General features: G+C 51.4%; 1 protein-coding gene across 2 annotated transcripts in view; it reads right to left on the bottom strand.

Annotated features, from left to right (window-relative positions):
• The window catches only part of SHISA8 (shisa family member 8), a 31136-nt gene extending 7140 nt beyond the window's left edge, over positions 1–23996 (bottom strand). For both annotated transcript variants that reach the window (XM_050954455.1, XM_050954465.1), the window contains exons 1-2: positions 22741–23996; positions 359–486 (exon numbers count right to left, since the gene is read on the bottom strand). In XM_050954455.1, coding sequence (XP_050810412.1) covers positions 359–486; positions 22741–23303 — 691 coding nt within the window. In that variant the 5' untranslated portion in view covers positions 23304–23996. The remainder of the gene's footprint in view (positions 1–358; positions 487–22740) is intronic.
• Between the last annotated feature and the right edge of the window lie 342 nt (positions 23997–24338).

The raw sequence follows: 24338 nt of genomic DNA, 5'->3' as shown, positions 1-24338 counted from the left end.
GGAGCTTAATGCCTGCCATACTCCCCATGACGAGCATTTTGGCCGGGGGCGCTATCTTGTCCTGGAGTCCACTGCGGGAGGTAGCGCCCCATGGGCGTCGGGCTGCCTTTCATGCTCTACTTTAAATAGAAAATAACAGAAACAAGGGAACAGATTCCCTCCCGTGCATGTTCTGCTACTGCCAGACACCTGCACCTCCATGTAAACTGCCCTGCTTGGTTTGCTCCACTTAGGACCCCCCCCAGCTCCCATCCTTCCACAGAAATGGAAGGAGCCCGGAAGACCCTCTGCTGCCCACACACCGGTCTCTTCCCAGCACAGCTGGGACTGTGAGGGGGATGGGAGGCGATGCTCTTACCTGTGCCATTTCTGGGGGAGCTCAGGGCAAGCCCGTCACCCATCTGGACCTGGATGCTGCCCACGTGACCGTCAGTCATGTGGTCCGAGGGGCCGTGGCCCGGCTGTTTCAGTAAGTCTGTGAGCGTTCTGGAGATGGCAGAAAGGAAAGCAGCAAAGCAGCGTCACATGAGAGGAGTCTCCACATCTCCCCGCCTCATGCACGTGTGACACAGACACTTGGTGCAGACATACTGTCACTCTGCCAATGCACCTCAGTTCAGACCCCAAGGGCAGGCCTACACTTCATATGCTGCATTGGTGCAGCTGCACTGCTGCAGCATTTTAGTGAAGATGGATCACACCGATGGAGGAGAGCTCTCCCGTCGGCATTGTTAAGCCACCTCCTGAGAGGCGGTAGCTGTGTTGGTGGGAGAAGCTGTCCTGCCATGATAGCGCTGTCTGCACCAGCACTCTAGGTTGGTGTAACTACGTCGCTCAAGGGGTTGATTAGTCACATTATATTGAAGTAATTCTGTAGTGTAGACCTCCTCACAGAAATCCTGGTTATTCCAGCCTAGGGCTCAATATAGCACTGCCAGTGCGCCTCCACTCTGCCCGTAGATTCCACTGCTATTCCAATGCTGGCCACTACATGGGTCTCCCAGTGCCTCTCACACAGCCGCTTTCCAGTCCTGCGCAATAATGGCCGAACAAACCAAAAGTCATGGTGGCCAAACACCAAACTCACCTGCCAACCGAAGTGGGATCTGAACTCTGTGCTAGCCAAGGATAGAAGGAAAGGCCAAGCCCCACCTAGCCACGCCCTCCCAGCATGCTCAGCCTTGTAGCATGATCCACTTACTCTTGAAAAGCATGACCACTGTGGGGCACTTGGTCAATATTACAAGGCAGGCCCCTGCCTCCTAGTAAATCATCAGTTGTTGCTAATGTTAAAGGGGGTGGGGTCGAGGGGGGCAGGAGAATGAACTAGTGAAATCTTTGTGTTCATCACACTGCCCTCTTCCACCTCATGCACATCCAGAAGCTGGAGAGACCCATTTGCATGACTAGATTAAAATAAAGAAAGACACGAGGCTTGGCCATGGTTATGGGCTTGGGGATACAATACCTAAAGGGTGTAAAAGCAGCGAGGGAAAGGAATTATTCCAAGTGAACAGAAGGTGTATAACTAGGTGTAATGGGGTGAAACAGAGGCAAAAAACTCAGGCTGAATAACAGGAGAGGTTTCCCAAGAGCTAGAACTACCAAAGTGTGGAATTGTCTGCTGAGGGAAGCAATGGAAACCCCAGGGCTTGAGTCATTTCAAACAAAAGTGGAGAAAGCCCTGCAGAAGAGACTGTAGGGAAAGATCCGGCATCAGCAGGGATGTGGATGAGCCAGATGTGACCTTTCTTGGCTGTTCTGTCCATTTTTAATCATCCTTTTATTAATAATGACATTAAAGAACATTACATAAGCATCATTTATTTAACATTCATGTCTGAAGACATCCCAGAAATTCCATGGTGCACGGAAGCTCCCAGAGCAACGTATACGCTCAGAAACCAGAACAGCGAGGGACAACAAGTTCCAGGATCAGATACCCATGGTGCTATTTGCATGAAAATTAGCATAAAACCCAAACCTATCCTGCCAGGAAAGACCAAGCAAGGAGCGTCCAGATAGATTTTTTTCTGCCTCCAATCCTTATGATCGTTCTCCTCCCCCTGCCCCCACTTTCCTTCTGAACACAGATTCACTGCTTTTACTCCATATTTATCACATATTCCACTGCGAATGCTTCTGTCGCAGCCTGGCCCTGTCCACCCGTCTGGACAGACACCAGTCTCTTGGGAGTGGACCCAACCACTGGATCCCACAAGCTCCTAAGCCAATCAGGTCTGGGCAGAGCCTGATCATTGGTCCTAGCTCTGGGATTCTCAGCCTCACTCCCAGGTATCTGTCTGTGACCCTGTGTGCCTAGGGCAGCCCTCACTGGAAATGCCAAGGTCAGGACAGGCTGCAAAAGGGAGAGCAGATACTCCCAAGACTGGTGGGTAACACTGAAGTTAAACTCCACAGCCAGTCACAAATGGTGCTTCTGCTCCACACACTGGTTATCAAGAAGCAAAAAGATAAATCTCACAGCCCCTTTTATTTCATTCCAGTTCTTTGGCTCCCAGTCAGCACATACGTCCAATAAAGTGAGAAATTATTTTAAACTTGGCTCATGTATACAAAATGTTCTTCTGACCCCAAAGGGTCAGTCGCGTTACCAGGTCAGTATGAGTTTGGATCTTACCCAAAATACCATGCTGTCAGCCAGTCCTTAAGCATCTAAAACTAAAGGCTTATTATAAATGTAAGCAGAGTCAGGATGAGCTCTACCCTGACACCTGGTGGTGAATTATGGGAAGTGTGGAAAGAATTTCAGAAAGCATGGAATCTCTGGCATTTGTATGGGCACACCCAGCATAGCCCAAGGCAGCCTGGGATGGTTATTTTGACAGCTCTGGGATCTCCAATTTCTTTGTTATTGGGGCAGGATAAATAAAGTGTTGCCACCTGATTATGTGAATGAGGAACTACGAAACTGCTTTATGACAGAGATGTCTCAATATAAATTAAGTGACACTTGCTAGACGAGGGACATGGGTTCCAAAACCCAGTGAAGGGAGAGAGGTTGGGGACTGGTCTGTGTACCTGATGGTATGGGCCCCTTTTGAGGGTCTGGAACACCAATTTCACATCCTCCTCTCTCCGCTGTTAAAAAGTAGAGCTAGTTCTGATTCCATTAGGAGTCCATCTAAAGGCTGCTGAGCTGAATTCGTGTTGGACCAATGGTGCACCACCACTGGAGCTCCCCTACTATGAGCTGAAATCACTAAGAGTTGAAATTACTAAAGAGCTGGAATTAACTGAGCTGAGAGCACTAAGTGCTGTGCTAACTAGTGGGGGAGCCTGAGGACCGGTCACTAAGTGGCTGGTGGATTGGAGCAGTTTGCAGCATGTTGGAGCAGCCCATGGAACAGTGAGCGGAGTGGAGCGGTTTGTGGGGATGGCTGGAGTGGCAGCACAGCTGGTGAGGTGGAGCTGGTCGTGGTGAAGGCTGCAGCAGAACTCCATGGAAAGGTGGAGCAGTTGGCCTTGGCCCATGTAAGGTGCCCCTTACCACTCTGTGTGGGCTCCACCACCCTGTGTGGGGTCCCCCCCATTTCCACCCAGGCTGAGGGGGTGTAAAACTCTACAGATAAACTTTTGAACTCTGGGGTGGCACTGACCAGAGACTTTTGGGTTGTTGGACTTTGGGGTGATTGGACTTAAGGCCCTAAGGGGGAAAGGACATTGCCAAATGTACTTGGAGGTGGGTTTTTGCTTATGGTTTGTGTTATAATCCTGTTTGTGGTGTTTCTCCAATGTGATGCCGCATTATTTCCCTCCTTTATTAAAAGGATTTTGCTACACTCAGACTCTGTGCTTGCGAGAGGGGAAGTATTGCCTCCTAGAGATGCCCAGGGGAGTGGTATGTAAGCATCCCAGGTCACCGGGTGGGGGCTCGAGCCGGTTATGCATTGTGTTATTGAAACAAACCCCCTGGATACTGAATCCGGCCCTGGTTGCTGCCAACTCAGAGGGGCAGAAGGGTTACATAAAGAAAAAAGAAAGAATAAGTAGCGAGATGTTAAATGGTAAAACAGACACATACAAACAAAGATTCAAAGTCCATATATCTGTTTCTTAGCAGTATTGGTGAGTTTGCTGGCTTGAATGTCCCTCTGGACACATCCACAGCTTTGTTCAGAGCTTCCTGTGTAGGAAGGTTACTCCAGAGGTAAGAAACAGGAATGAAGACAAGAGGCAGGACTGAAGACAAAATGGAGAAGATGAAGCTGCCTTTTATAGTCTTTTACCAGGCCACTTGTATTTCCTTTGTTTCGAACACAAGCTGCCCAGCACATGGCCTGTCTACAGGCACACCTCTGCATGTCTTGCAGAATCCCATGGTGTATCTCTGACCCTTTCAATGGGTTCATTGTGCAGCTGATGTCCCTTGATGGTCCATCAAGCAGACTAGGCAGTGCTAATGCCAATCTGTTTGGGGGTGTCATCCAGATGTACAGCACGAGTTTGAAATACAGATACTCCCTACATATCTATAACTCATAATAAAAAGGTGTTACAAACATATAAACAAAATTAGCATACAGTAACTACTCACTTAAAGTCATCCCGGTTAATGTTGTTTCATTGTTACGTTGCTGATCAATTAGGGAACATGCTTGGTTAAAGTTCTGCAATGCTCCCTTCTAACGTCGTTTGGCAGCCGCCTGCTTTGTCCACTGCTTGCAGGGAGAGCAGACCGGTGGAGCTAGCTGGTGGGGGCTTGGAACCAGGGTGGAGCCCCCTATCAGCTCTCCACCCCACTAAGTTCCCTGTGCAGCAGCTGCCCAGCAGGCTACCAAATGCAGCTGTCCCTCCCCCCACTGCCATGTGCTGCTCCTGGCCTCTGCCTTGGAGTTGCTCCCCGAGACTCCTGCTTGCTGTGGCAGGGGAAGGAACAGGAGGGCTAATGTCAGGGTGCCCCCCTCTCCCCTGCACCCTGCTTACCCCATCTTCCATAGAGCAGGGGAGACACATGACAGAGGGAGCTTCCAGGCAGCAGAAGCTTTCAGGGTCAACATGGCAAGCAAGCAAGCAAAGCACTAAAGAGTTACAGAGCTTTGCAAAATAAGAGTTCTGAGACATATCAATACCGAGTCTGCTCTCCCCCTTTCTGTGAGGCCAAGATCTGGTCAGCATCTCAGGAGAGGCAGAGTGCTTTCTGCCTTCTCTCTCTCTCTCCAGCCTGGTCTCCTGGCATGTGGCAGTGGCCAGCCCCCCTCACAGAGATCATCCTCCTCAAATACCATCTCTGACCCCTTGTGCCCATGTTCGCAGGCTGAGAATCTCCAGCCCCTTCCCCTTCTGGGCAGTGAGCTTGTGTTCCATGTGGATGGCCAATAGTTGTCAGACAGAGCTGATTACTCTAGTTTTGTTTTGTGATGGCTTCTCAGTCACAGTCTTTCAGCAAGGCTCCTCCCGCACTGCTCCTTGGAAGGGCAGTGTGTGAGATGCAGCATAATAACCTGGCCCTGGACAAGGTGAGACCCGGGCTCGGCTCCTAAAACAAAAGGATATCCTACTCCAAAATGGAGGTTACCATCCAAAATGGAGTTTGCAATTTGATACAGACATAGCCTACTTTGTCATAGCTTCTATACACGGGTCATTCCTGTATCACGTTTAAGTGTGTCTTGGCATCTGGACAAAGAACTCAGACTCAGTACTGAAGTACATAACCATGAACTTTACATTAGTTTCCCCTGCACTACAAAGGAATTCTCACAGCTTTCACCAAACTTCTAAAGTCCTGGACTAGCATTCACAGTGCTGAATGTAAAACCAGAGATGGATTCTCTGAGGCCAGTCCCTTTGTCAGTTGTTCCAGATCCCAGTCTGGAATATAGAAGGGCTGTTCCAAGACCTTTATGTTTCACTCCGGCCCGTCAGCGGCTGGTGAACATCATAAGCTAACTCTAATAGTAGCCACTGGGGACAGTGCTTAGAAAGCAATTGCCATTGGGTGATCATCTTGCATCATTCTCTGAGAATTTGCACCAACTGAGATCTTGGACTTTTTGTTAATCTCAGAATATTTCAGTGCTAGTCTTTTGATGGCAACCTTTGTTTAATTCCCCAACAGTTTTCTTTTGACAGCCATTGCTGTACCATTCTGTATTAGTCTCCAAGAGCATTCTGCCTGTGACAAATGAGAGATAGTTTGCTTAGGTTGACTAACATGGCCACGAATCTCCATAAGTGCTCCTTGATTTGGGGTCTTTCTATTTGCACGATTGACTCCACTTTTCTTGGGTCTAGTCTTTGTTGCTGAGTCCATGTCCCACATAACTGCCCTCACTCAGCCTGACCTGGCATTTGTTCCTGTTTGATCTCTGGCATGCTGCAGGATTGGTTTCATTCTAAATCAGCAGGTCATCAACAATAATTACTTCCATCCCATCCAGATCCTCAAAGATCTAGGACAGGACACATTAGTACAGCTCAGGGGCTGAGGCAATCCCAAAAGGAAGTAGCTTTAGCCCGCTTCCTCCCCCTTCCCCACAAACCCAAGAGGGATGTTAAAGGCATCACAGAGTTTTGGTTTGATTTGTATTTTGGTGTGAGGATTTGAACTGGGTTTTCTTTTATAAGAACTGATTCACATTCCTCCCCACTCTGTGCCCCTCCACCAAAAATACTAATTTTTCACCTTTTTACAGCCATAGCTATGAGTCAGTTTCAGCAGGCTGGAAACTGGTGGGCTAGGCTTTTATCTTTTGTCTCTGGCAGTGGAAGGACATCTCTGTCACTGAAGACCATACTACCCAAGGCAACTGGCTTCTTCTTCCTTTATCAGCACTCAAACGGGCCTCTTGCATCAGCAAGTTCAATGTTATTTGACCTACATTTTCTTGGTCCTCTTTGTGAAGTCTGGTAATTCTTTACACACGACTTTCCCCCTTGAAATAAAAAGAACATCAATACCAGCAATCCAAAGCAACCTTACAATATCAAAACTGTGTAGACAGCTCTCAATGCGAATTGATGCTATAATAAAAACAGAGTGCAAAGACCAACAGTAAGCAGCAACCCTATAAACACAATGAAAGTTTGCAAAGCTTTATGTGCATAAGCAACCCTATAACAACAAACAAAGCTCACAGTCTCACACAAACCTCCCCCACTCCCAGCCAACACAAAGAATATACCAGGAACTGCTACAATAGCCAAGAGAACTCTTAAATAGGGACAATGTCACAAACACGTTAAAGTATCCAAAAATATTAGATTTCACCAACTTCCAGAGTCACTGTCTAGAGCAATGGTTCTCAGTCAGGGGCACATGTACGCCTGGGGATACACGCAGGTCTTCCTGGGGGTACTGCAACTCATCTAGAGATTTGCCTAGTTTTACAACAGGCTACATAAAAAACCCTAGTGAAGTCAGTACAAACTAACATTTCATACAGACAATGACTTTTTTATACCTCTCTGTATACTATACACTGAAATGTAAGTACAAGATTTATATTCCAGTTGATTTATTTTATAATTATATGGTAAAAATGAGAAAGTCAGCAATTGTCAGTAACAGTGTTGCTGTGTTCTTATATCTGATTTTGTAAGCAAGTCATTTTTAAGTGAGGTGAAACTTGGGGGTGCGCGAGACAAATCAGACTCGTGAAAGGGGCACAGTAGTCTGGAAGAGTTGAGCAGCACTGCACTAGAGCAACCCCACAACAAATCTATGTGTGCCGTGCACTGTTAGTGTAACACCGAGGGGGTCATTAGCAGCAGGGCTTGGGTTTGGAACCTCTGGAGCTTAATGCACAAGCCTCTACTGCTTGAGCTAAGACCCAGGGCTGTTGAGCTTGCTATGGGGTGGGCTATCAACCTTTATGTGGCCTAACCACCACTGAGTGGGCATATCTTACACTAGCAAAAAAACCTACAATAGGCCATTGTGAATAGCCCAAACAACCAACCAATGAGAGTATGCAAACATTCCTGAGAATCCCTCCAATGACAGACTGGTGTGAGCACCCCCAGAAACCCATGTGCACAAACCAGTGCTCAGAAAAAACCCTACAGAAACAAAAGCGTCGCAGCCTATCACTTAGCAACAGCCCTCTGACAACAAACTTTCACTGCCCAGTGTTCTTCAGCAAACCTGAAACAATAGCCAGGCACATGCAATGATAGAAACATGTTAGTAAAGATGGAGAGATCAAGCTGGGGAGTCAGAGCCTGACAATCCAACCAAGCTCCCAGGTCTGACTAACCCCCAGCTTTTGGATACTTTGGATCCAACCCCAACTGCAGTTGAGGCCCATCTCTGGAGGGACCCACTGGTAATTCTTTTCCAACCCATCAGCAAGAGGACTCAGAGCAGGGGGAAGGAGACAGTGTGGCCATCCAAGAAGCAGAGCAGCAAATTAGTGATAGTCACGGGTGACGTTGCCCAAAGCCAGGATGAATTCTTCACCTCTGCACTCAGAGGGAAGCTGAAGGTCTCAGGCTTGTGACTGGCAAGGAGGAGCAGGGAAACCAGTGAATCACTGAATGAGTAGAAATGTGGCTGCTCAGTGGGGGTGCTGCAGGGTACCTACCTCAGGGCTGAGTTGGGTTACTGCACTGGCCTCCCACACTGACGTTCAAATCATTAGCTAAAGCAACACGTGAGATTAGCTTGGGAGTCTCAGCTTAGTCTCCAGTGGAACGGTGTCAGCATGACTTAGATTGTAAGCTCTTTAGGGCAGGGACTGTCCTGCTCTGTTTGTACAGTACCTGGCACACTGGAGTTGTGGTCCATAACTGGGACTCCTAGGCACTGCCCCCAATACAGATAATAAAACAGCCATCATCACCACCACATATGGACCACAAAATTAATCAAGAATGGCAATCAATCGCTGAAAAGAGGCCCACTACAGAGTGGTAGGATATGTTGTCGGTCAAGATCAAGGTGCATTGGCTAGACTGGGCCTGGAATAGCAGGGGGTGCTGACAGTAAGGACTGAGGAGACCTGGCAAAGCAGTGGGAGGAGGAGTGGGTTTGGCCCTTGGACTGAAATAGGGGGTGAGGTAGGTCAGAATCATGATATTGGAGCGTTATGAATGCGTTGTTGCTGCTAGACTATTATTTGTATTCTGGTAGCAAATAGCGGCCTATTGTGATAATTGGGCCTGCAAATTTACCCTAATTATAAGCTCAACTGTAAAAAGTGTGTGAAAGTTCCTAAGATGTCACAATAACCTGTCCCAACACATGCTGATGGGGGAAAAGGTATGAAACGCAGACAGAATGACTGGTGTACACAGACACAATAGCGCTACGGAATTAGTCCAACCAGAAAGGCCTACTGATATAACTCAAGGACTGTGTTAAGATCATGCTTGGCAAACAAGAAAGTATGGGTCCAGAATTCAATTAACCAAAACTGGTGGGTAAAACATTCAGCCGAATTGGTGAACAAAGTAAGAGGGGGATGGGCTATTCCACCCATCACTCCCTTTTTGGGTCCTTAAAGAAAGAAATTTAGTGTGGAGAAATATAGAAAAACAAAACAGACAGAGGCTATTGGAGTGAGCTTCCCCATGATGGCTGCCACCACCATCATCTTGTGTGACTCTTAATCTTAATCTTCGTCCTAATCCTGAGAGATGAACTGACCAGACCAGGCCAGAGAGAGGGACCCAGATGACAATCACCACCTCTACTGGCTCCAACTGAATCCCAAATGCCACCTGAATAAAAAGGAATTGAACAATAGCAACGACAATAGCTCCAGCTCATCTCAACTAACTTCTTCTCTTTTCCCCAAAAAGGACAGTTATTATCATCTTTGACATCACCTCAGAGACTGTCGAACAAGGGTGAGGGTTTCCTTCTAAAAAATCTGTCTAGCCGAAGAGAAAGGGAACAAGGGATGCTGTTAAAATGAAAGCCTCACTTAATACTTTACATCTCGGATGCTTTCACTGTTTTTGTCCCTTTAATAAAAGGTTACGATTTTCATTAATGTGTTTTCCATGGTACTAAGCAAGTAGATATCTGTGCACACCAAACCATGAACCTTGTTTAACACTCTTTAATGTTAGACAAGAACTATGTTACATTAACACCTTTGGCCCATTTATTCTATCTGAATGGACACAAGAGGCCCTGCCCAAGATCAGGGCCCCATTGTGTAGACCACGTGTGGGCAAACTTTTTGGCCCGAGGGCCACATCTCGGTATGGAAATTGTATGGTGGGCCATGAATGCTCACAAATTTTGGGGTTGGGGTCCAGGAGGGGCTGAGAGCTCTGGCTGGGGCTGCGGGCTCTGGTGTGGGGCCAGAAATGAGGAGTTCAGGGTGCGGGAGGGGACTCTGGGTTGGGGTAGGGGATTGGAGGGCAGGGTGTGTGCGTGAGGGCTCTGGCTAGGGGTGCAGGCTCTGGAGTGGGGTTGGGGATGAGGGGTTGGGGGTGCAGAAGGGTGCTCCAGGCGGGGACCCAAGGGTTCGGAGGGTGAGAGGGGGATCAGGGCTGGGGCTGTGGCTCAGGGGTGCAGGCTTCAGGCAGTGCTTTCCTCAGGCAGCTCCTGGAAGCAGCGGCATGTCCTCCCTCTGGCTCCTAAGTCCGTAGACACCGCTCCTGCAGCTCCCACTGGCCACAGATCCCAACCAATGGGAGCTCTGGGGGTGGCGCTTGGGGTGAGGGCACTGCATGGAGCCCCCTGACTGCCCCTAAACATAGGAGCCAGAGTGGGGACATGCCGCTGCTTCTGGGAGCTGCACGGAGCTGCAGGACAGGCGCTTGGAGCAGCTGGTGACACTGCTCCCCAGTGGGAGCTCGAGGACCGGATTAAATTGGCTGGTGGGCCGGATGTGGCCCGCGGGCTGTAGTTTGCCCACTCCTGGTGTAGACACAGCACACTAGGTCCAACTGAGCTAGCAAGCTAAACACAGAAATACAGCTACAGCGGCCTGGGCTGTCTGCCCCGAGAAGTCCCACCTGGGACCCTAGGTACTTCCTAAGGCAGCTGCACTGTCCTGCCGCCTGTGACCACCCTTCTATTATTAGTGTACTAGTTTGATCAAAGCTAGTGCACATGTGACTAACTGGACTGGAAATGACACCTCCAGCCCGTAGAGCCAGAGGTACCCTCTGAGACAGTCCCTGCTCCAAAGAGTTTATAATCGAAGGACTGGCAAGGGAAGCAGATTTGCCCCAGGCCACATTGCTAATCAGTGGCGGAGCCAGGCCGAGGTCTCCTGAGTAGCATATCCACTGCCTCCCAATTCACGTGACCATCTCCCTACCAATCAGACAGGTCCCTTCCCTGAGGCAACGGTACTGCTGTGCTGCACGATAGGAAATATGCTATTAGGGCAGATCTAAGGAGACATGACGGATGTCAAAGAGCCATAACCTTGTCTAGCATTCTCAAGCTAGCCCATATAGGGGCAATGGCTCAGCAACCGCTGTGAAACAATGGGACTAGGATTCCTGCTAAGACTTTCAGCTACACCAGAATGCACTAGCCGCAGAGCACCTCTGCTCTGTTCTTTTCACTGGCTGTAGGGGCTCCTCACTCTCTAGGCAGGTTTCAGAGATTCCCTTAATCCAGAGGGAGCAAGTTGCCATGGCCTCGGTGTCGAAATGTGTCAGAGTCCTGACTCCTCTACTGACTCATTCAGGTAAGTGTTCAGCTTAGCCAGAAAGGATTAAAAAGCTCATTTTTGTCCCTTCCCACCGGGACCTTGCTCTGCACATCAAACAAATGAGCAAAATTCTACCCCCTTTGCCCAGCTCCCCAACGCCCTGGGTCTGTTCTCTCTGTAAATGCCAGGGGCTAAATTCACACCTGGAAATAGCAGGCTGCCCCTTTTGGCCTTTGGAAAGGAGCAGAGGGGCAATATTTGGTGCACCCATCCCACACTTAAGGAGAGAGACAGACAGACAGAAGCAGGAGGTGGAGAGAGATAAAGAGAAAGGGCCCAATCCTGCTCTCACCCCAGGGCCAGTGAGGCACCACCCTTACTCCTGAGGGCATTCTGTGCCAAAAAAATTAAAAATTCTGCACCAAAAAAATAAAAAATCTGCGCACTATATTTTAAAATTCTGCAAATTCTATTTATCAAATAAATATGGAGGCTCCAGCATGGTATTGGTGAGCACAGGCCACTTAGTGCACAGAGCTGGGGATCACTGTTTAGCTGCCCAGGGGAGGTGGGAGGGGGCTTGCAGAGTTTCCTTCAGCTGGGGCAGAAATCTGGGGGTGGGTCTGACCTGGCCCCAGATGCTGTGCAAGGGAAGAGGAAGTCTGATCCTCCCCAGCCCAGTTGGGACTAGCAGATGAGCCCAGTGCAGGGTAGGAGCCACCAGCTGGGTCTTCCCCAGTCCTGCCCCCTGCCCCACAGTGATTTACCTCTCTTCCTGGGCCCCCAGAACATACTGTTGGGGAGGGTCGCATGACAGTTCTTGTGGCTTCCCTTTGCATCCTTGTCAGAAAGTCATTTTTCTGTAGGGAAGCAAAGAAATCTGTGGGGGACATAAATTCTGCACATGTGCAGTGGCACCGAATTCCCTCAGGAGTAAACTCCTCCACTGAGGTCAGTGGAGTTCACAGCAGCATCAGCCTGGTGCATGCAAGAGGGAAAGGATCTTCTAATACAGCACTTTAGTTTGTGGTGTGACCACTCCAATCTTGTCACGCATATCCCCCAATAGCCATTCAGGCCCCCTTCCCCTGCAGCTTCCACCCTTCTCGTCTACTGCTTGGTTGCATTAGGACAGATTTAAGGAGGTAAGATGAAAAGGAACTCCCTTTAATGTGATGGGGCAGCTGCTGCTTAGGTTTCTGCTCTTGCAGGAGGCTACGATGCTGCTGTCCTTACTCTCAGCGAGCAGCACCAACACCGCTAAGAGAGCTCCTAGCAGAACAGGGGCTTAGCCCACAGGAGGCAAGGTAGCAGGCTTGGGGATATTGATTGGAAGCTGTTAGGGGCACGGGCTGTATTTACTTCCGGGGCAGGTGTGATGCCCTTCCTCACACCAGAGAGTACCTTGCTCCATTGGCTTCAGGGGACCACCAAGGTGCAGGAAGGTACAAGAGCAAATAAAGGCAGCACAATCGGTCCCTCTGTTTCTGTACAGCACCGAGCACATCTTGATCCTGACTGGGGTCCCTGGGCACTATCATAATGCAAATAAGGAAATAATACATCTCCCCCAGCCCTGTACTTCTCTGTCAGTTTGTTCTCTCCCCTGAGATCTAGGACTTTACATGTCCTAGTGTAACCCTTCTGCCCCTCTGAGTTGGCAGCAACAAGGGCCGGGTTCAGTATCCAGGGGTTCCGTTTCAGTAACACAATGCATAACCGGCTCGAGCCCCCACCCAGTGACCTGGGACACTCATATACCACACCCCCCTGGGCGCCTCTAGGAGGCAATACTTCCCCTCTCGCAAGCACGGAGTCTGAGTGTAGCAAAATCCTTTTAATAAAGGAAGGAATCAATGCGGCATCCCACTGGAGAAACACCACAAACAGGGTTATAACACAAACCATAAACAAAAAAAACCCACCTCCAAGTACGTTTGGCACTGTCCTTTTTCCCCTTAGGGTTTTAAGTCCAATCACCCCAAAGTCCAACAACCCAAAAGTCTCTGGTCAATGCCACCCCAGAGTTCGAGAGTTTATCTGTAGAGGTCCCTCCCCCCAGCCTGAGTAGAAAGGGGCACCTTACGTGGTCCGGGGCCAACTGCCCTGCCTCTCCATGGGTTCTGCTTCTGCCTTCTCCACGAACTGCTCCGCTTTACCAGCCGCTCCACTCTGCTCCTCCAGCCGTCCTCAGAAACTGCTCCGCTCCACCAGCTGCTCTGCTCCATGAGCTGCTCTGCAAACTGCTCGGCTCCGCTCGCTCTGTGGGCCGCTCCACCCGTCCCACAGCTACTCCGCTCTGCCAGCCGCGCTGCTGCCACCAGCTGTCCCGTGATTCGCTCCAGCCGTCCCCGCAACTGCTCCACTCTGCCAGCTGCTCTGTTCCACAGTATATCTTCAGGCTCCCCCACTAGTTAGCACAGTACTCAGTGCTCTCAGCTCAGTTATTTCAGCTCTTTAGTGATTTCCACTCTTAGTGATCTCAGCTCTTAGTGGGGGAGCCCCAGTGCTAGTGCACCATTAGCCCAAAGTGAATTCAGCTCAGTAACCTGTATTTAGATTCTTGAGGGAATAAAAAAATCAACTCTGACATTCCACAGTGAAGAGAGGAGGGGGTGCAACTGGTGCTTCTGGCTCCACAAGGAGACTGCACCACCAGGCACAGATACCTATCCCCAGCCTCTCTCAATTCACTGGGGTTTTGGAACCCATGTCCCTTGTCTAGCAAGTACCACCCAACTGAGGGTGAGTCATTGTCACCAAGCAGTCCCACAGCTCAGCAGTCTGGGATAGGGTAGGCGTGCCTATGCAAATACACTCTCTGACATTCTTTCCACCAGATGTCAGGGTAGAGCTTATCCTGACTCTGCTTACACTAGGACCAACCCTTTCCTCGTAGCCTGCAACTTCTCCTGCCCTGCTCCATTCTCCCCAGATCTTGCTGCAGTTTGGTTCTGCCTCCTAGGGCTTTGTCCCCACTCTGACTATGCTTTCAGTCGCAAGTGCCATCGCAGCTGAATCCACACCAAAGAAACACTCGCCCCAGACAGGCGTAGAGCAGCCCCACAGAGCCCCGAGCGGGGCTGACTTTTATAGTGTCAGTTGATCAAAAAAGCTTCTAGAAGCTTATGACAGCAGGACTAGGCCACAATTCACTTACTGACGGGTGGAACTTCTGCCATTGTGACAGGGACCACCCTGGAAGTGCTCCAGGAACCATTGCATCAATATGAAGTGAGCCTGACTGGCCGCCATGATGCACGGCCAGTACATACCGTAAAGGGTACAAGGTGCGACCAGCCACCCTTTGCGCCAGCTACACAAAGAAAACAGTGATGTTCCATCACCCTGTGTGTTTGTGGCGAGCGCGAGCACGAGCACGGACCCAGCCCACTGGAATCTGGGCCTGCTGCATGCAGATTGAGACCAGGCATCGGGACACCTGCCTGGCCATCTATGCAACCAGAGAGAGGAGGTTGGCCAATGGAGACTCCTGTGACTGTGGGGCTTGTTTCCGATCCTCTGTCCGTTCACGTATCCGGGCGGAGTTCCTCTGGGCGGCATCCACTGGCTCTCTTGACGCCTTCGAGGAGCAGTGGGCTCTGTCCGGGGTTGTCTGCTCGGTGTCCCCGTCAGGCTCCCTTCTTATGACCCTCTGACCGCACTCCTATCCCTGTTCTTTTATTAGTTGTCCCCCAGAATCAGTTGGGTTCTGAGGTCCTGTAGATCCTCCCCTGAGGCTGGCGGGGAGGGATCCTTTAGCATTGGGCCGGCTTCCGCCCACCCAGTTCCTGGAATCCAATAGGTACAGGTAGGTTATTTGTCATTCACAGATGTATAGAAAAAAAATGCACCCTCTTCAACATGTGGGATTTAAAGACTTCTGCTGCAGCTCTTCACCCAGAAGCCTGATTCTCCTCTCACCTGAGTGTCGATCACATGGCACTCCACTGGGCAACACCAGTGTAAAACAAGACCAGTTAAAGCAGGAGCCATGGGGAGCCTCCACCAATAGCCTGCAGGGGCTGTGGTGAGGGTGCACAGATATGCTGAGTGTGTTTCCGATCACATGCTGCCTGTTTTTACAGTGATTGCAGCCCACATCCTCTCCAGAAAAGGCTACCCACAACCTCTGCCAAGCATGAGCCATGTGATCGTTGTTGCAGTCAGTGGCACTGTCTTCTAGAATCTGGACTAGATGACCTCCTGAGGTCCCTTCCAACCTTGATATTCTATGATCTCTTCAGACCCATGGACTGTCCTCTGCTTTCCTCGAGCAGCACAGACCTCATTGTACCAGAGTCAGGACTCTGACACGTTTTGACACTGAGGCCATTGCTCCCTCTACATCAAGATATTTCTGAAACCAGCACAGACCCTGTGCTACCTCTGCACAGACACTTCTTGCATCCTCTCCTGGCCCAGGCAGCTTACGCATCCATTGTTATCTTCCCCCTCTGGTGCGGTCTTGTTAGAAGCCATCTGTCTGGGCACAGGTTACCAGCTTCGACACTTTTTGCTGCTGGGGCTGCTGGCCTGCATCACCAGGCTGCCTGGATTTGTCATGGTTGCATTATTGCTTCTGTGCACTTGCATATGTTGTGAGACACGCCCCACTCCTGCCTCTGCATGCTCATAAGTCTCCAGTGCATTTCAGTGGAGAATGCTGGCGCGTAACATCTCCTCCCTGCTATTAGCACTGTATAAGTGCAGTTTTCCCCTTTCCAGGACATTTTGTGTCAAAAGAAACTATCAGGCTCATAGACAGTATATTTCATAATAAACTGGATAGAGCATACCTGTGCCACTGCCCTCTGCTGGAGAGTGTCAGAACTCCTCAAGTATGTGTCATAGAGCCTATGTTGCTAACAGAGAGAGTCTTTTAGCTCACGTGGTAGAAGCCAGAGGATGCAAGTTCTGCACCTGCTTTTGCTGTGAAGTTCAGAAAGGCCATGCGTGCTCAACACAGCAACAGCCATTCAGTGCTCTGGTAGGTGGCCAGAGATTAGCTACCATACTCCATACAGAGAATGGGCTGGTGTGGGGTCCTACTTTTGTCACATGGAAGAAGTGCAAAGGCATGCAAGAAAAACCTGCCTTTTCCCACTCCATATGGTCATGTCCAAAAATACGCAGCTTCTGGGGAAGAGATCTGTTCAGTAATGACCCACATATTTCAAAGTACAGTCCCATGTGATTGGAACGTATGTTTATGGGGAGCTAGACTCTGAGGGGGAGCAGAATACATTATCATCTTGGTTAAACAGGGACCACTGTGACTTGCACTAGCAAAGGGAAAAAAAACGAACGCTCAGATCTGGCACCACAGAATCCAGGCTACAAGGAAAAAACAGGTTTCCTCTGGTTAACACAATCTGCCAAGAGGACAGCTCACATGTTAACCCCTGATGGCAAGAAATGCAGGAGAATAAATGGAACCCAACCACACATGTCCTGAAGAAAGATCTGATGGTTCTCATTATTGGCCTAAGAAGATGTGATTCCCAACAGTGGGCTAAGCTTTTGGGGTACTGGTTTATCTGCATATCACTGTTAGGCACTACCAGTTTCATGGAAAGGCTCTCTCTCTCTTCCTGTTACCCACACACATGAAATGGGAAATTACCCCCCCTCCCTGACATCATATGACTAAACACAGCCCCAGGCATGGCCAGGACCAGACGAGGGAAAAGCACATGTTGCTGAGATTCCAACAGCTGGATCTGGCAGCCAACAGCTCCTTGGGCTCTCGCTGATGAGGTTGGTAGGGCACCAATTGAGTCTTAGTTCAAGCGTGTAGGTAGGCATTGCTGGGAGGGAGCTCACATTGCTGGCCAGATAGGAACTATAGCTAATGGCCACCAGACAATACTTTCCCTCCCCTCCTTTCTCATTGGTTTCTCTTGGAGAGAGCAGGGTTAGAACATCCCCCTTGCTCACACAACACATTCTTCATACCCCACCCCAGCCCCACCAAACTCTCCCATCACAGAAAAGGCAACAGGTCTTCTCGGTACACCCCAGCAGAGCTGAGAGAGGTGTGTTATGACAGGAGTCATCTCAGCATCCCTGGGGATGTAGCGTCCTTCCTCCAGTTGTCCCAGCCAGGAAAACAAGCGTGTGCATACGCGCACACATGCACTCTTGGACACGTGCACACCGCAAGAGTGCAGAGAGCTCCTCCCAGGAGCAGGCTAGTGGCAGAGGAGTTGGAGCGGAGGGAGACTGGAGGAGTTTGTATCGATTCGGTAGACCCGCCAGGCAAACGAGGAACAGGAAGGAGGTGGAAGGGATGGGGGCAGACAGAGAGACAAAGAGGACTAGGCTTCATCTCATAGATAGATTGAGACTTAATTGAACCTGGATTCACCAAAATGTTGGGCCTCCTAGTCCTGCCTGCTCCCAGATGGACACTTGACTTCTTCCTTAGCCCTCTGCCAGTCAGGCAGCCCCCAGCTCAGCAGGCAGCCGGCTACTAGCGATCACTGTGCATGGCACTGCTGTTTGCTATTCTCCTGGAAGAGTGAGTCCCCATGGAGCATGGGGCTGAATCTTGCCTTCATCTGTTCCTGTCATTGCCTCCTCAGCGCTCTCATTCCTCCTCCCCTATCCCAGCCCTGAGTGGCAGCTGCCTTTCAAGGGATTCTGTAATCACCCTGCCACCCACCCCAGCCTTCTCCTCTACACCCGCTGCTTGGCTGAGTCAGCCCTTGGGGGGGCGGAGCTTTCATGCCAGTGACTGGAAGGAGGTGGGGCTTCTCCCAGTGCTGACTCAGTGGCTGCCAGCAACGGGAGAGCAGAGGCTGCTACCCATTTGGACACCAAACGCAGGGCATTTAGCTGCTACAAAATTGTGTAACAAAGCAAGGGGGACGGGTGCTAAGGCCCCAGACATTTCAGGGGATGTAGATATTTTGAGATGCTCTCCTGATCATTATCTGTCCTGGGCAGGCATTTCCTTAGGCGCTGCCTTTTTAATAGACTCCCTAACACAGCCCCATATAACGGAGTCGTCACCAGATCTAACCCCTGGCCGACAATCCGCAAACTAAAACATGCCCCTCACAGATTAGAAACTCACCCAGGTGCTTGATGGAATCATGTCTATGCTCTGCCCCCTTTGTCCCCTCTCCCATTCCCCTCTGTCTATGCCTTTCCCCATCCCTCTTGTCCCTATTGTCTGCTCCCCCTTTGCTTTAGATCATCCAACTTCCTTACTTCTGCACAAGTGCTGTGTTCTGCGACCAAGGGATCTCTGGTGCTGCTGATCAGGAGGGAGATGACCTGGCAGAGCTGTGGTTGCCATCAGTCAGGGTAGGGGAAGGCTGGGCTAACAGGAGGTGCTGGAGATGAGGAGTCACGGGCACTGGCAGGGCTACATGTGGAGCCTCCATGGCTGGCTTAGAAGGGGCAGCTCGGGGGCAGCACTGAGGTGCATTGGCAGAACTCTGCATGGGAACCTTGCACCCTGCCTGGCTCCACTGGCTCTTTTTAGCACCTCACTGTGGAGCATAAAACTTGCTGAAAAAAATAAATCAGCCTCAGAGAGAAGCTGCTGCAAAAAAAGTAAAAGCAACAAATCTGTGTCGATTGTGCTGCTGCTGCTGCCCTTCCTCCCCACTGCCAACAGCCCTCCGTCCTGACCCCCAGCACTGCCAACGACCCTCCACTCCCAACCCCTCAGCACTGCTAATCCCCCCCAACCCTGACCCCCCAGCACTGACAACATCCCTCCATCTTGACCCCCAGCACTGCCAATGACCCTCCACTCCCTGCCCCCCAGCACTGCTAAATCCACCTGCCCTGACCTCCAGCACTGCCAACGCCCTCCGTTCTGACCCCCAGCACTGCCAATACCCTCCAATCCCGGCCTCCCAGCACTGCCACTGCCCCCCAACCCTGACCCCCAGCACCCGGCACTTCCCTCCCAGCCCCCCAGCACCACCAACGCCCTCCATTCCATCCCCCAGCACTGCCAACGCCCCCCCCCCCATCCTGACCTCCAGTACCTGGCACTCCACTCCCAGTCCTGCCCAGCACTGCCAACGCCCACCCACCCTGATCCCTAGCACCCAGCTACTCCACTCCCCACCTCCAGCACTGCGAACACCCCCCCACCCTGACCCCCAGTACCCAGCTATTCCACTCCCAGCCCCCCAGCACTGCCAGCGTGTCCACTCCCAGCACCCCAGCACTGCCAGCACCCCTCCATCCTGACCCCCATCACCCAGCTACTCCAGTGCTAGCCCCCCACCAAGTGCCGCACCAATGCCACTCCATCCTGGCATAAAGCATGCATTTTTATTGCAGGCCCTTTGCCAATGTGCCTCACCTCTGTCTGGCACCACTCCATGGTGTTCCAGCTGGGGGGGCCCTCTGCTGCCCTTGGAGCAACAGTCCCCATCAGCTGTGTGACAGCCCCTAGGAGACAATGTCAACACATAGGGCTTTGTCTACCAGGACCTAGGACAAAACCCCAACCAAACTCACCACGCTGGTGACCAAAGCCAGAGCCGAGATATATGAATAGCAAGAGGTTACATTACTGATTTCTTTTTCATAACAAAGTGCTGTACAGAATGAATGTTGGGGATCACTCACACGGCCAGGAAATGCAACCGTCTCTGGGGTAGAATGCCATGGCTATGCTCACCCAGCAGAACAACCAGCCACGCCATAGGCTGGGTAAATTAGGATAATTCTTTCCTTTGAAATGTGAGAAGGAATTTGGGAGGTGCAGCGCAGTTACCTAGGGTGGATTTGACTAAGATGCCAGTTTTAACCCCCATTCTCTGGCAAAAAGTGCTGTGGGGCCTTTAAAGACCACATGCCTGCTCCTCAGGATGGTTTACATTAAAGCCAGTGGAGGATCCGGCCCCCACGAGGGGGCAAGGTCGCATTTTCAGGCTTCCCCTGAGAGACGGCACCGATTCCATGATCCTAGCGTGGGACAGTTCAGAGTGCGGCGTCAGGGGACCGCTCCAAATGGCACAATACACCTGCTTTGTATCAGGTGCCCTGTGGCCAGCGATGGGCACTTGGTATAGCCCCAATCTGTGGCATCACAACATGCCAGCCAGCCCTAGAGACCTGGAGCACGGAAGTCAGGACTTTCCTAAGGAGTTTGCCTCTGGAGTCACTCTCCTTGGCTGCAGTTCGTTAGCGGCTCTCTCCCCACCTCTCACTCAACAGGGGTCAGTGGAGCAGTTGGTTGAAGGCACAAGGCTGAGCGAGTTCCCCCAGGCCATGCGAGCTGGACTTTCTGGCAGCCCCAGTGAGTCTGTCAGTGGGCGACACACTCTCGCCTTAAATCTGTCCCCCCCACCAAAGCACCATGGCACCTTGTTGGCTGCCCCCACCCCCCCAAGCTCCACTAGTGTCATGAGTCAGGTAATGTCTCATGTTCTCCTGTCCTGCCACAGCAGGAAGCTATGGGGAGGGCAGGCCATGGCATTTTAAGAAGCTGGCATCTCAGGTGCCACTGCCTCCCTGCACCTGCCTACACACACACACGCGCTGCTTTCATCATGGACAAGCCCCTGAACCATCCCCCGCCCTGACAGAAAACTGATAACAACTGAACGTGCTTGAAAGGACGTAGGGCCTCTGGGGGCCATTGATGGGGCAGAGTGGCGTGGCTGGGGGTGACATACCTCTGCCCCGATCTGGGACTGAACCTTCTCAGAGTGCTGCGGGGGGTGAGGGGAGTGAGACGTTTCGGGAGTGGGAGAGGGAGGCTGAGTGCAGAGAGCTAATAAAAAAGGAAGCGTATTTGTGTGTGTGTGTGTAGCGGGGACGGGTCGGGGGGACACGCAGAGGCGGTGCTAGCCCATTGGGGGCCCTAAGAAGAATATTTTGGGGGGCCCCCCCGGAACACATAATAAAAAGTGAATTGTCCCCCCGCAAGCTGCTTGGGGCCCTAAGCAATTCCTTAGTCGGCTTCTGGGAACACAACAAGAAGAACATTTATCTGAAGTGAAGAACTGACATATTAAGAGAGCGCGCACCAGAGAAGAAAGGAGAGAGCAGGCGGCACACAGGGAGAGAGGGAGAGAGGGAGGGACAGACAGCAATACAGAGACGATGAGAGAGTGAGAGAGAAGGAAAGAGGGAGAAAGCGGGTGCGGGGGTGGTGGTTGGGATCCTGTAACCTTCCTCGTCTCTGTTACTCTCTCACTGCTGGGAAGTTCAGCCCCTCGGACTTGCAGGGGTTGAGCACAGTCCCAGCAGTGCCATCCTGATCCCTCGTACCCCCACCCATCCCTTCAGCTGTCTGCCTACTCCCTCCTGGCACCCATATGGTAGCAAAACCACCCCGCTGGAGAGAGGAGAAGCCCTGGCTGAACTTTCTGCCCACAGCATGATCAAAACCAGCCTGGACAATGATGCGGTTCTCTGACAACCTGCTGGCAAGGAGGGGTGAGGGTCATATGGTAAACATACAGACATGTGCACGACGTACATACACACACACACCCTTTGACAGGACAGAAACTAATGAAGCTGCTCAGCGAGGTCTCTCTCAAAGCAGGATGCTGCAGGAAAGCTAAGACGTTCATTGTAAGTAATCGTCCTGTATAGAATCTAACTCTGAAATGCCCCCAAACAGATGGCAAAACTATGAGCCTTACATTCAGAATCACAGAAATCAGGGCTGGAGAAGACCGGTTAGAGTAGGACATGTCTTGTCCATCCCCTGAGGACTGTTCCCAGGATCTGACCAGTCCATTGTTAAATGACCCAAGTGATGGGGCTTCCATCCCCTCACCCCCTTTGGGGGACTATTCCATATCCCAGCAGGCCTCACTGGTAGGAGAGGGTTCCTGATCTCCAGCCTAAATTTCCCATTGCTCAGCTTCACCCAACAGCTCTGATTTCTACCCCCTCAACTCATTCCTCTCCTGCCTTGGTGTTTCAGACACCTGGATCCCCCATAAATTCTCTTCTCAGGGTCCAGAGCCACATCAAGGAGGGTTTGAGGGGTGGCAGGTCACTGTGGAGATCTGGGGTTGGACTGAGTCTTGCCCTCTGGAAGGGAAGGTGAAAATGCAGCCAAGAGTGAAGTCTGGAAGTATCATCTATCTGCTGTGGAGGGAGACAGAAGGAGCTGGGACAGAGACAGAGAGGAAAGGAAGGAGTAAGTCCCTTTTACCTGGACATGGTCATCTCCGTCGGGGGGCTCCGTGATTTCTCCAGGCCCAACTTGGTGAAGATGCCCACCAGCACCATGATGGCCACCACGCCACAGATGATATATACAATCATGTTGGTCTTGTCTCTGGTAGGATCCTCAGGGGTCTCATCCACCCGGGCCGGTGGCTGGCCTGTGTTGACCCAGTTGGGGGTGTCGTAATTGGAGCATCCACTTTGGTCCAGCCGCCCGTGCTTGAACTGGCAGCAAAAGCGGTACCCACAGGTCCCACAGCAGTACTGGTAGATCCCTGAGTTGCAATTGAATGGAGGGTCCCATTGCCCCATGACATCGTAGTAACCACGGCACCTGTCCCCACCTGGCACAGCCTCAGTGGGAGCCACCACGGTGTCCTCCAAGGTGGGAGCCCAGCTGGTGTTACCATGACTCTCCACCTGTCCCTCCAGCTCAGGATCCTGGGTGCTGGGCGCTCTGGTCCAAACCTGCCCTGGGTCCCACAGAACCAGGCAACAGACTCCGAAGATGTAACCCCGCTCCATCCATGCGCCACTCCCGCTTGCCATCGCAGTCGCCTCGTCAATGGGGATGGAGGCTGGGTAGCGCCTCGCCCGCCTCCTCAGGGGAGAAAAGCCCCTCTCCTCCGGAGACACAGCCAGGAGGGTGTTCAAAAATTCCCAGCCAGATGCTAGGACACAAGCCGTATCACTCCGTCAGCTGGCGGGAAAAGACGAGTCACCCTCGCCTCACTAAATGGCTCCCCCCAGCAAACCCCACAACTAGAATGAGCCACAGGCTGAGCCAAGGGCTTAGGGTGGGGTGTGGGGCAGGGGAAGGAAAAAAAAGGAGAAGAGGAAAATACTAAAGATAACAACAACAGTATGTGGAGTGTCAGCCTGGCATCAGGGCAACCTCTGAAATTCCTAGCGAGAGCCTGGGTGCAAGGAGGCAGGAGCTGCAGACCCCCCTCTGCTTCTCGTCCTTCAGGAGTGAATTTTGTATCTTTGTAGTGTCAGTCGAAAGGCTGCCCTGGAAACAGTGAGGGCTGTTCCCATCTCGGGGGCTCGAAGCTGGGAGAGGATCCTGGAGGCAGCCAGTGCAGCTCTGTCTCTCTCCCCCTTCCTCGGAGACACTGAGCTTTCTGAAAAAAACAACACACACACACACACAACCTTCACACCAGAGAGGGAGGGAGCGAGGGAGGGAGGGAGCAACTGAGAGAGCGGGAGGGAGACCAAGGAAGGGGAAAGAAGGCGAAATAGTCCTTATTCCTTCCTAAACCGAGTGGGCTCCTGTGCCACAATTGTCTGACAGTTACCAAAGGAAACCAGGGAAGAACCTTAGCCAAGTCCTCTAGCTGCACATCTACTGTCCTCCGTGCAGAGCCTTGGCTGGCAGCCAGAGCTAGGCTGTCACCAGGCCAGAGGGGATACAAGAGGACACTAGCGGCTCCTTGTCGACTGTAGCCACAGGCACTGGTGCACAAGTGGCATGAATAAGAGAGACACCCACAAACACACACCTGTCAAGGGAGGGATTGAAAGCGCCTGGACCTCTGCAGGACTACCCCCCGCTACACACACACACACTGCAGGGTTACC

This window comes from Gopherus flavomarginatus, chromosome 1 (genome assembly GCF_025201925.1).
Source record: "Gopherus flavomarginatus isolate rGopFla2 chromosome 1, rGopFla2.mat.asm, whole genome shotgun sequence".
In the NCBI taxonomy this organism is placed as follows: domain Eukaryota; kingdom Metazoa; phylum Chordata; order Testudines; family Testudinidae; genus Gopherus; species Gopherus flavomarginatus.
The sequence above is the reverse complement of the archived record's forward strand: the minus strand, read 5'-3'. Positions and strand labels throughout refer to the sequence as shown.